General features: G+C 36.1%; 1 protein-coding gene across 4 annotated transcripts; it reads right to left on the bottom strand.

The window, feature by feature from the left end:
• Positions 1–379: 379 nt before the first annotated feature.
• Positions 380–7,341, bottom strand: LOC149229349 (uncharacterized). Of its 4 annotated transcripts, none has more exons than XM_089375822.1 (4): positions 7,036–7,341; positions 6,854–6,905; positions 6,649–6,750; positions 380–729 (listed from the first exon to the last, which is right to left on the bottom strand). In XM_089375822.1, exons 1-4 carry the CDS (start codon positions 7,290–7,292, stop codon positions 712–714), a joined length of 429 nt encoding a protein of 142 aa, XP_089231948.1. In that variant the 5' UTR covers positions 7,293–7,341; the 3' UTR covers positions 380–711. The 4 variants fall into 4 exon arrangements, 3 of the variants coding, with proteins under 3 accessions (XP_089231948.1, XP_089231950.1, XP_089231949.1); XM_089375824.1 differs by having other exon boundaries at positions 6,854–6,895; XM_089375823.1 differs by lacking the exon at positions 380–729 and having other exon boundaries at positions 6,330–6,750; positions 6,854–6,895; positions 6,992–7,040; positions 7,118–7,341.
• Between the last annotated feature and the right edge of the window lie 5,212 nt (positions 7,342–12,553).

Below are 12,553 nucleotides of genomic sequence, written 5' to 3'. Positions count from 1 at the left end.
GTAAATATATGAATCTCCTATCTAAAGATTTAAGCACCTTTACAACAAAACATTTTCCAAGGAGAATACAATCATTTAGTAGCCCCGATATTTACATCTTTGGAAAAATTTCAAACCTCAATGGATTTAAATGTACCATACCTATGCTATCTGCAAATTCAAAGGCTCATCTTTATGCTTTAACTAAAAACCAAAACATGTGCACTACATCTACACCAAAATGCTTCCCAAAAATCGTTTATGAAACATGCTAATAGAAACATCTAAAGTAGTGCCAATAGATGTAATATCAACATGATCCTCTTTGAAATTTTGATTCAACTCGAGCATGTTTGCAAGCATATGGATGCAAAATTTCACATGAAATATTGTTGCCAACTCATACATTTTTTTCTCCCCTAACTCAAATGCATGAGTTTAATAAGTTTTTCCATGACCTTTCCTCTAGAGATATACCTAATTTGATGAATTTGTAAGACAAATAACTTAGTGATTTGAAATGTATTCATTCACTCTCTCAATTTTCCATGTCTTTTAGTTGATTTCCCAAGCCATGAATAAACTTTGTTTCCAAATTTGTTAATACATTGCAACTCTGGAAAATGAGATGAAACCTCATTCATTGTTAATGCTTCTCAATGAGCTATTCAATGGATAACTAATAAATGAGGAGAATACGAATCTTAGAATATAAACCGTCATGAATACCCCTCATGGAAGATGCACCATCTGAACCAAAACCAACAAACTTCATCAAATATAAATCCATTTATGCTAAAAGAATTCTCACTAGATCATACATACATTGAGCTATTCCATCCTTTATTTGAATAAAACATATAAACTTTGTTAAACATTGACCACTTCTCGCATTTGTCAAATATGTAATATAAATAATCAATTGGTGTTCCATAATTTGGTTAGTGCTTTCATCAACTAAAATTGAGTAAAATGGGTTATGTAAAATATCCTATCTTAGTTCGTTCCAATACACCTCTTTAGCAATTTGAATAAACTCTTTTCTTAGTGTGGTATTTGTGTATGGATAATATTCATCTCTTAGAAGCACGTGTGGAGTGCATTCATACCTATTCAAGTCACATATTTAATTATACATTTCTAAAGATAAATCATATATATCAACAAAATAGATGTTTTCACTCACTGATATAATTCTCTCCTTCTCAGCATCTACCGTTAGTTCTACATGTTTAGTGATTGAAATATTTCTCTACTTGCTTTTCTCCCTCAAAAAGTTGTAAAAAATAATTATGAGATTTTGATTTTGCATGGCCACTTAGGCCATTAACTTGAAGAGTGGTAGTGACCTATTTTTCAAATGGAGTCTCACTTTTAAATTTAACACATCAAGAACATGTTATCCTTTCACTACCATTACAATATTTTACAACATAAGCCCATGTAAATCTAGTATTTCATTTAGATTTGAATATTATTTTGTGTTTCTTTGATGGGTTTTTTCTTTCAACAAGCTCGACACTATTTGATTCATCATATTCTTGTAGATGAGCATCAACTTCATTTTGAATATTACATGGTCGATTATAATTTTTTACAAGGCCAAATGATTCAACGCCTAAAAATTTCCTTTTATCCTTCTTAGGATGACCAACAGGAGACATTTTTCAAGATTTACACCTATTAAATAAATGAAAACAATAGAATAAGTAAATTCATAAACTAAAAACCCCTTAGAAATATTGAGATAGACAAAATTCAACCTTAGGAAGATGCCATAGGATTTGAATATAGATTTATTGATAGGTTATTCAATGCTTTGTTGAATTATGTTTTTTAAAATTCAAAGAAACATGTAGCTTTATGACAGAGAACAAATGTTTCATTGAAAATTATACTTGGACAACAAATCCATATGGATTTAAGAAATGAAGCAAAATAAGCAAGAGCTTGAATGAGAGTAGTATAGTTGTGGAGTCCAATACCCTCAGTATAAGATAGATATTATTTTCATATTTGGTAGATTCATATATTTATGACTATACAAATTTCCACCATTAACAATGTAAAAAGCAACTCCAAAACCCATGTCTAGGATGTAAGCATGGTAAGCAATTGCATTTTAGGTATTCAACCACATTGTTGATTTCCTGGGGTGTGGATTCTATGGTGCTCAGAATACATTGTGTGACCACGAAGGATGCCATTACTTCAAGGAGTGTTGCATTAAAGAATCCATAGGATGAAAAACCAAATGCTAATGAAGATATGAGGAGGATAATGAAGAATAACTTATAGTCTAGCGTCGAATGATAATTTCCCTTATATGGATGATTGGTTCGAATTCAAATGAAAATGGAAAAAAGGATGCCGAGAAAGAGAACTTAGGGATAATCGGGGAGGAGCAAGAGCACGCACAAAATTGTTGAATGTCTGTTCAATGTGCTTCGTCGCCCTGCGCTAGGTGTAATAGTACCATGATTGTTGCGTGTCTTATTGTTGTAGGTTACATCTTGTTGGCATAAGTTGGGGGCCTCAAGGAAATCTCCCTAAATAATGACATAATTAGTAAATCATATGAGGTCATTTGGACTTTGACTGCTCTCTATTACAAAACTGTCACTAGTCAAAGTGATTTATGTGTTGGTCCAGACTCAAAATTCTCATAAACCTAAAAAAGTATGGACAGGTAATTAAAAATATTTCCCTTCTTTTGAAATATAAAAATTTAATCTAACCTTTGTAATTGAAGAGTGATTTTGATATTTTAATTTTTTTCCAAAGTGTAATTTTTTTTAGCCCTTCTAAGAAGGGAAAAGCACCCAATGAAGGGCTAGGAAGGGTTCAATTTTGAACAATGATCCCATGTCGTAGAAGGGTTCAATTTTGAACAATGATCCCATGTCGTATACTCCACAGTGTTAGCACCTCCATGTCATATAATCCACACCATTAGCACCTTAGGAGAAGTTAGGTACAACGCATTCATGAAAGACATGTAAGGTCACACAATCTTTAATGCCCCATTCTATCCCCACTCCTTCCACTTTTAATGCCCCATCTCTACCCTCTTTACTCCTTCAACGCTTTTTTTTGAATTTGAAAAACCTTCAACTTTTGAAGCTCATTTTTTAATTTGAAAAAACATTCAACCTTAGGTGCTCATTTTTGAATTTGAAAAAAAATCCAATGATCATCTTTCTATGAATTTTCTCTGGATCATGATCGTCCATTTCTTTGCATACCTTAGGTGCTCATTTTTGAATTTGAAAAAAAATCCAATGATCATCTTTCTATGAATTTTCTCTGGATCATGATCGTCCATTTCTTTGCATTTGCTTCAGGTCACCAATGATAACAAAGGGCCAAGTGAAGCTTGTGCAACTTCATGGAGATGAGGCATGGCTAATAATAATGAAAGGGCATGACCATGCTAAGTGACAGTTGTGTCCAACTTCATGGCGAGCAACTGCATATCATGTGGGTGAGCATGGAAAAGTTCTACACTGGTTTCGACAGATTCCAGAAAAATCGACTACTTCAAAACTTTAAAGTGAGCCTCTTCACTCTCCCTTATGGTTGAATCAAGAGTTAAGGGACACATAAATAGTGAATATGGTCTCTAGGCAATTGATATGGAAGTGACAGTGAAGAAAGGAGTCGAAATGATTGGGAATCAACTAATGCTCCTATGATTTGAGGTCGATATACGTAGGTATTAGTTTGCCACACCGACATTCCCAGTGTTAAAGGATTTTTGCATTCTACATTTGCCTATTCTTTTTAATTTATATTACCATAATATATTTTTCATTTTATTGTAGAATATTGTATGAGAATACTATATTGGAAACTAAAATCATGCCATGAGACACAACATTAGTCTTCGAGATCGGAAGAAATCATCTCCCTAAATGAACATCAAGATATTTTGGCTCTCTAGAGAAATTAATAGCAAGTGTTGTGTGGATTTGTTTTATGCAGACTTTATCCAAATCTACAACAGCTGTTGCGATTTATGGAGATGTGGTTGACATCCTATGGGTGTGGATGTAATTTTTGCTTGAACCAAATGTTCAGAAAAATGCATCGCACCCCTTCCCATTAGCAATTGACTTCCACACATACTAAAGAATTGGATAGTATAGTATGGGTGCTATCACTGCCAAAGGATAAGATATTTGGCATAATTTCTAAAATAGCCTATGTTATTGTGTGTATATACATATAACCTTGCACCTTAATATAAATATTTTAATAGAAGTCAAATATTTTTTATTAAAGTATTAATTTAAAATTGGAAAATGGTTTTTTCTTTATTTCAATAGAAGTCAAATATTTTCTATGGGAGTATTAATTTAAAATTAGAAAATGGTTTTTTCTTTATTTCAATAGAAGTCAAATATTTTCTATGGGAGTATTAATTTAAAATTAGAAAATGGTTTTTTCTTCTATGGGAGTATTAATTTAAAATTAGAAAATGGTTTTTTCTTTTTGTTATATATATATACATTGCCTTTGAAAACAACTCCCCAGCTACCACCGTACCTATTTGCACCATCCGATCACATGTTAGAAGATTAAAGAATTTCCTGTCCTAAAATTGATAAGAGTATTTGTTGATTGATAAGAGTATTGCTACATGTGTATGATTCAGTTAAGAATTGTTCACCATCAACCCTACGATAATAATCAACAATCATCATTTATGATCGAGGTGGGGATGATTCCCTCGGTGGTTACCGTAACCACCTATGCCGTTAGGGTTTCTCCATTTTCCGCATGCTTATGTTATGAGCTTCGTCTCATATTAAAATTGTACAAGGTCTAAATCTTTTTTTTTTCATGCATTTTTTGGCCAGATGTTAGGCACTCTGTACCAAAAACCATTCGGCTTTCTTGGGTATAGATGTTCCCTTTACAGGTAAGGGTTATACCTACTAGGCAGAGGGAGGCTGGAAGCACGAGAAGGAAAGGAAGCACGAGAAGGAAGAAATTAGTAGTGCAGATTCCCCACTGAGTTCTTTGAGGGAAGGCAGGATGATGCCTGAGGTCTTCCAAAGCTAGATGGAAACAAGTGGAAGCTCCCCACTGAGTTCTTTGAGGGAAGGCAGGATGATGCCTGAGGTCTTCCAAAGCTAGATGGAAACAAGTGGAAGCCTCAAAAACCACTGGAATTCCTAGGTTGAACCTAGCAATCTGTTGCATGTGGATTAACCCAACCACACCCTGTTCAGGTTATTGATCAAAATTACAGGTTATTGATCAAAATTACTTTGGTAATAAGTGCTCGGGGGAGAGAAAGGACGTAATTGCCTTTCTCAAGGTTGCGTGGTTTTCAGTTACCCTGTGGATTTCCAGACGAACCTGACGAATCATATGTATTACAGTACATGATAATGATAGAACTTATAGTATGATTGTAGGATATGAATGCTTCTTTGATGAAAGACACTTATTTGAGGTAGCACTGCATTTCATTTTCGAGTGTGGAGAAAATAATACTAGACTGTGAACGTTTTTTTTACAGAATAATAATATTAGGTCTGTGAACGTTTTTTTAACAGAATAATAATATTAGGTCTATAAGCTATGTTCATATCTTTATTTCAGTGTTGGTTTTTTCCTTTCGGTGAAGGATTGAACTCATGAGTGGTATAATGTGTAACCTTCTTCAGTAACCGGGAAATAAATATATTCTATTTTTTAAGTGTGGTGGGGAGAAAAGGAACCAAAGACCCAAGTTAGAAAGTGATATTCTTCTAATAAGAAAAAAGGTAGAGAAAAATGCTCGTGACCTGTAAGGGTCCACCAAGGAAAGAAAGAATTTCCAAGGAACGTCTAACTACTCAGGAGCAGGTAGAAGTATGCACCAGAGTGAAATTTAGACAACAGAGCCAGTAGACAGTGGTGTGTGACGAGTTGAAAAGTCGTGTCAGTTTCTCAGTACAACTTAGTGCTCTGGCGAGGTCGAAACCAATCAGCCACTGGTCACGGTCTTGAATCTATGGACTCGAGAGGAACACTAAAAACCATGGGACCCTTCTAAATTGGGAAGTTTGTGCTCACGTACAAGGAAATAAATAATATATACAACCATATAAAAGTTACATTTCCGCGAAAACTCTATGAGCATACTGGAACATTAGCATTTAAACTAAATAAGACATATAAATATTAACAATCTTAAGTATGGTGTTTTAAACAAGTGAAAGAATTCAATATAATTGTATATTAAAAGAGAACCATTCAGGTGCGCACAGACTAAATTGATAATTGTTGAAATATATAAATAAACTTCAGAGTCTTTGTTAAAAAAAAATTCATAGCTTCACTACAAAATCTTCAGCGAAAATACCATATAATTTACTTAAAAGGAAGTCTATAAACAACAGGGAAAAACTCTGGAGAAACCCTCTCAACAGGGGACCAAATAGATACAATCTCTTAATGAAATAATTTGAGTACCTATTAACAAAATTAATTCCTCTCAATACCGACAAATAACTTGGAAAATCCTCATCCCTGAAGACTAGAGTAACCAGATATTTCGTAGGACGCTCTTTATCCTACAGACTAGTCATTGTTGAGCATAAACCATGTTAAGAGAGGGATAATAAATTCAAACCCTTTTAAGTTACTTCCCAAAGAAAGAAACGAATATTACACCTGGAATATAGCCATAACCTTGTCAGAGTTGGAAAACCCATCACGCTGACCGCGTCCTCGGAGAAATTTCAAAAAAAGGTTCTCGACAGCAACAGGGTTTACCTGAGCATACCATGTTCACAGAAAGAAAATTATATTAGAATAATCTCAGCAAACACAAAAGGAGAAATTTGTCTCTAAAAGAAATTCATATTTGGGGGTTAACCTGTTGACTGGAAATTGAACCGCCACTCGCTCGGGATCGACTCTGTTGAAAACTAGCAAGGCATGCTAGCAAAGTATTAAAATGCAGACCAAGCTTCAGTGAGAAACGTGAAATAAAAACAGAGATCTAGCTCATTACCGAGTGAACTCGGAGCGGAACACGCGAACTGAGGAACCTCTCACCTGCACTGTGTTGAATGGCATGACATTGTGAGGTCGGAGCCGACAGGAAATAGATAATCACAGTAGGAGTCGAGTCGTGAACCTTTATTGAAGAAAACGAGATGTAGAGCTTTCCCCAGCCGCGCAAGGTAGCAGATGTTGGCCAAAACCTCAGGGAAAATCGGGTGGTTACCTAAAAACACCCTAGAATTCGATGAAGTCATCTGATCGAGACCCCCATGAATCAACGGTGGAGTTTCGACAGTCGATCGAATCATCCAACCTCCAGAAAGTTTGATTTTGTGACGACAACTGGCCCAGGGTACAAGGCAGGTGTTAATAATTTAACATTTGCAATTAACACAGAGGAGAGGCATAGGAATTAATAAATCAACATTATATACCAACATAAATTATTAACCCTTGGTGTTGGGCTTAAACTTGCAATGGAAAACATTTGTATATTGGGATGCCAAGGCTGGGTTTTTGATGCTAAGTGTTCGAATAGATGTTGTTACCTTTGTAGGAGATCTAGACAATTTGAAAGAAGGTAAACATGATATTCAATATGGTTGTAACGATGATATATTAAACAAAACAACCAACAAATTGACCAAACCTCTTATGTATAGATGTGCATGGTAAATAGGTTAAAAAGGTAAACAAACTCTTTTTTTCTTTTTCTTTCTTTCTTTTTTTCTTTTTTTTAATTTGTGAAAAACATGTTACACGTGGTATATTTTTGTTTATTTATTTTTTTATTTTTATTTTTTAATTATGTGGTAAGGTGTTCCCTTGAAAATAACTCCCCCAGTTGCGATCCTGTACCTCTTTGTACCATCAGATCATCAAATTGATAGAGTATTTGTTAAAGAGTATTTCTACATTTGTTTGGTTTTGCTGACAATTGTTTACCATCAACTTGGCAATAATAATCAATGATCATCATTCGTGATTGAGGTGGGGATGATTCCTTTGGTGGTTAGGGTAACCACCTAGGTTATTATGATTTCTCCATTTTCCGCATACTTAGGTCCAAAACGTTCGGAGGATTCTTCAAGGTCCTATTGACATTGCATGTGCATTTCCATATACTTCCATTGTCCTTGAAATTCAGGTATAGATCAATCTTTTTGTTCATTTTTATATTTGAATCCTTTGGACAGTCAGAAAATACAAGGATAATTATGATGCTTCCTCTAATTTACAACTATGCAAGATACTCTCAACTCAACATCCCAAGAGAACTTAACTATGAAAAAAGAAAAGTTGTTCTCATTGTTAGAGCCTAGATTTGCCTCAGGCTGAAAAGACAAGGTTCTAGGTCCACATCAAACCACGTTGAGCCTCGTAGCTAGCCCTACGAGAACAGGAGAGGGCTCTCTCCGGGTCGATCTCGGCAAAAGACAAGCGATGAGGCTCGAGATGACTAAAATAACAACTCATTTTAGGCTAGGTATTAAGTGCAAAGGATTTGATTTGAGTTTTTGAGGGTTTTGTGTTGGAAACAGGGAAAGGCAAATTGGGCTCGGGGATGAGGCACAGTTTGTGCAGAGTTCTGATTGGGGCAAGGAAGGCAATCGTTTTGATGCTTTAAATTGAGTGAATGGATAGATCACACTGGTGAGGAGCTAAGGAGAGCAAGCGAGTCTCAAGAATTCTCCTTAAACAGATGAAAACATGGAAATTTAAACAAATTCAAAGGTAGAGCATAACAGTTAATGGATTCCACCTTAATCACTCATTTGTTCAAATTCAGAAGAAAAGACAGGAAAATGATACACATAACACTAATGAACTTACAATTACTTAGATAAGCACACCATCAAAAACATAAAGCCACATGGATCCCAAACAGTGTTGCAAAACCCTGGTCTTTCCTTAGCAAAAAATGCAGAGATAGAATGTACAATGATATCCAAAGCAATCCGAGGTGTCCAACCCTGAAAATGACTTAGGAATTACATGATATAGACAAGCCAAACCTATTTCCTTGCCTCTAGGGGTTGAGCTCATCATTCTAGGAGCTGTTTCAACCAATTCTAAACAAAGCACTAAAATCTAGGCAATCAAAACAACTTGCCTCTATAAGGTAGGAAACTGATTCATTCATTAAATTTTCACTTTTTGGTAAATGAATCCTATAGAACAAGTAAAGAAGTCCCAATATTACATCGTATTTATCCAATTACATCAAGATAGATCAAAAATTACATCACAAAGCAAAACTAGTGAAACTGGCCGAATTTCTGAGCTGGAAGGTGAAAAATTGAGCAAAAATCCTCTGTGCACCATGCCAATTTCTCTGTGCGTCACGCCACTTTGAGGCTGAGTTTGAGACACTTCCTGAAGTCCAAATTGAGCCCAAGTGTGCTTGTTGGAAAACCCTGCCTGTCGACTTTCCAACCCAAGTGGAATTTCTGAATTTGGTACCCATTTTCCCCTCCAAAACTTCAATCTCCCAAGACTACTTCCTGTGTGTGAAATTAGGGGCAGAGAGGTCATTTTTTGAGTGTTTTTGACCTCTTGAGGACTCTAAACTTGCCCAAAATTCTTGGCCATGCACCAAAAGTCATGATTTTTCATGCCAAATCCAAAAATATAAACTTTTTTCAGTTTGGAGCTCCCTATCAAAAGCGCGCGCCAGGTGGCGCGGCGCAAAGGGAGAAAAACCCTGTTTTTTAGTGCAAAAAATTTCAAAATGTCAAAAATGCTCCAAATTTCTTGAAATTTGGGCTGTAGCTTCTTCATCAAGGGCAATGGTGGGCCAAGGATGCCTCGACCAATATCTGGAGTCGATCATGCTCTTTTTGCCTCTTTTGTCTTTATCCTGGACCTGTGGCGTTGATGTGTCAAACTGTGTTGGACTGTCTTAATGATTGTGCAACCTTTGCCACCAAGGAAAAATAGTGAAATAAGGAAGGGGAGGGAAAAGTAGTGAGGGATTAGGGACTATTGGGACTATAGGAATTAGGGAAATGTAGGAGGGTTTTGAGGGATTTGATGAATAGGGTTAGGAATTGTTGTGTAGGGTATGAGGTGTGGGGTTTGAGAATTTGGGAAAGGGAATATAGGAGAAGGAATTGATGAACTTAGGGAGATAGGGGAACTTAGGGAATGATGAAATCAAAAGACAAATGAGATGAGGGAGTGAACTTGGTGACAAAACAGTGATTTGAAATCCTAGCAACAAGTTTCCTTGAGGTATTTTAAAAGATAGGGTTTGATGTTTTTGTTTTAACCATTACCATCCATCAACCACCCTACCCTAGCACAAATTTGGATGAAACACACAAATGGAGGCTCTACCTACTTGTGGAAAGAAGAATTTGCAATTTGGAGGAATATTTCAATGAATTTCAGGCCTTTTAGCCCAGTGCGCTGCGCCTCTCCAGTGCGCCGCACAAGTGTAAATTTACACTAGAAAATTTCTCCCAGTGCGTCACGCCTTTTTGAAGGAGAATTTTGGAGGCCTTCCCGGTGTCCAAATTGGGTGCAGGATATCTCGTTGGAAAGGTATTTGAGTCTAATTTTCAACCCAACCAGAATTTGTTAATTTGGAGTTCATTTTCCCTGTCAAAAATTAAATCTCCCAAGACTGGTCAAAATATGCCAATTGAGGTTGCCTAAAGGCAGAGTGCTGTTACAGTCAACTTTTGAATGCCTTCCTCAACTCCAAATTGAGCTCATGATAGCTCATTGGAAATATCTTTGTGTGTAGTTATCATTTGACTTATCAGGAAAGTCATTTGGCTAACCAAGCTAGGATAAAACTTGATTTTCCCAAGGTCACTACAGAGATGCATCAATTCTCCCAAGGCAACTGTATTTTTGACATTTCTCTAAAACCATGACACCTGTGTAAAGAGTGAAGGAGGTTTTTCTTCCTTGGCCTGTTGTGGACAAAAAAATATCTCAGTGTTTCCAAATTCGTCTTTCCTTGCTCAGAAACATCATTTGAGTGAAACCTATCCCGATGTGTGGAACAAGGGATTTGTCGAAATGAAGCGAAATGAAGGGGATAGGGGGCTTCTAAATTCTTGAGGAAATTTTGCTAGGTGGGGAGGGATGTTAGGAAGCAGGGGAAAGTGTAATCTCTGAAATTGAGTGAGGGGAAGGGGTCCAAAAGGGCAAAACACAGGCCTAGCCTCGAAAATAGGGTTTGTAGCAAGAAACTAGGGTTTGTGCAAAAATGAAGAATTTGAGGGATCTTAGTGATGGGAAGTGTTTAATAAGGTACATTAAGGATAGGGGAAGGTGTATGAACATCAGGATACAAGTTTTGCCGATGATTTGACTGTCCAAAAAAAATAGCCTTCAAAACCCTAGGAGAGGGAAATTAACCTTACCTAGGCACAACTGAAGCATGAGCAAGGTGTAAAATGACCCATCAGACCCTGACATGATGATGACAACCCTCTGAATGATGGCACACTCATCTGAATGTGACATGGACAGACATTTGGACAACTTTGGAAGGAGTAAATGTAAACCCTAGACCTAATGCTTAGTGACCAAATTTTGCTTGAAGACTCAGTGAAATGACAAAAATTGACCTTGACACCTTAAAATCACTTTGTAAGAGCATGTTTGATCACTTGAGGAAGGCTGCAAAGAATGACACTAACACTCAGTAAGCATAACAAATACCTTCTATATGTTATGTGTTTTTATGGGTTATGCAGCTTTTGGGGAATATGCACCTGGAAACCTATTGACAGGGTTTGGATTTTACAAGCCTTATTAGCTTATTAACTTTGCCAATGCATGCATTGTGGTTCACCTAGTGGGAGCATACCAACTAAGAAAGAATTCTCATTCTTTCTTTTAGTTTTGCAGGATTGAAACTCTAATGTCTCTATTACCGAACTTCATTGTAAATCATTTCATGGCAATTTTGCACGTAATATATTCCCATGATGGACAGTCATGTGGACTATTCTCCAAATATTCAACTTCATATCTCTTCTTATAACAGTGATAACTGCTTTTAGCTCCTTAGAAGGCCTTTTGAAAGACAAGGAGACATATAGATGCCTTTGTATATGGTATTTAAAAATTCAAAGATGTTATAATGCTTTGTTCCAACAGCAACTCATTTTAAATTTGTTGAGCAGTAACTCATTATATTTTGTAAGGTGAGTAATACCACACTCCTGGAAAACATTTTATATTCCTTCTCGTGTTGAAAAAAATGGGTGTTTATCCCATGAATGACCAAGTGCTGAGAGTTATTTTGTCGCTCTTAAATCATTTCCTATTTCTTACCTCAAGGGAAGTTTATAATAAGGGGAGGGCTCATCACTTTATGTGTTAATAGTGCTATTTTTGGTCAGTGTAAATTATGATAGTGATGACAATTTCTTAAGACAGATTCGTGGTCAATGTAAGTTATGATAGTGATAGTGACGACAAATTTTTAAGATAGATTCATTAAATAGTGGGGATGATTAATGATATATTTATTAGAGATGCATCAGTAGCGCCCATTATGTGAGGAGAGCTAACAACATGCTAGATTATGCCTTTTATGAAAATA

The sequence above is a fragment of the Pinus tabuliformis genome, chromosome J (genome assembly GCF_031772625.1).
Source record: "Pinus tabuliformis cultivar Carrire ecotype Pingquan chromosome J, CPIR1, whole genome shotgun sequence".
NCBI lineage: Eukaryota > Viridiplantae > Streptophyta > Pinopsida > Pinales > Pinaceae > Pinus > Pinus tabuliformis.
This window is presented reverse-complemented; position numbering and strand designations above follow the sequence as displayed.

Coding starts and splice junctions, on each gene's coding strand:
- LOC149229349 (XM_089375822.1), bottom strand. CDS start 7,292: ATGATTCGATCGACTGTCGAAACTCCACCGTTGATTCATGGGGGTCTC. Junction 6,906..7,035: donor TGCCATTCAACACAGTGCAG/GTGAGAGGTTCC, acceptor ATGCCTTGCTAG/TTTTCAACAGAGTCGATCCC. Junction 6,751..6,853: donor GTTCAATTTCCAGTCAACAG/GTTAACCCCCAA, acceptor TGGTATGCTCAG/GTAAACCCTGTTGCTGTCGA.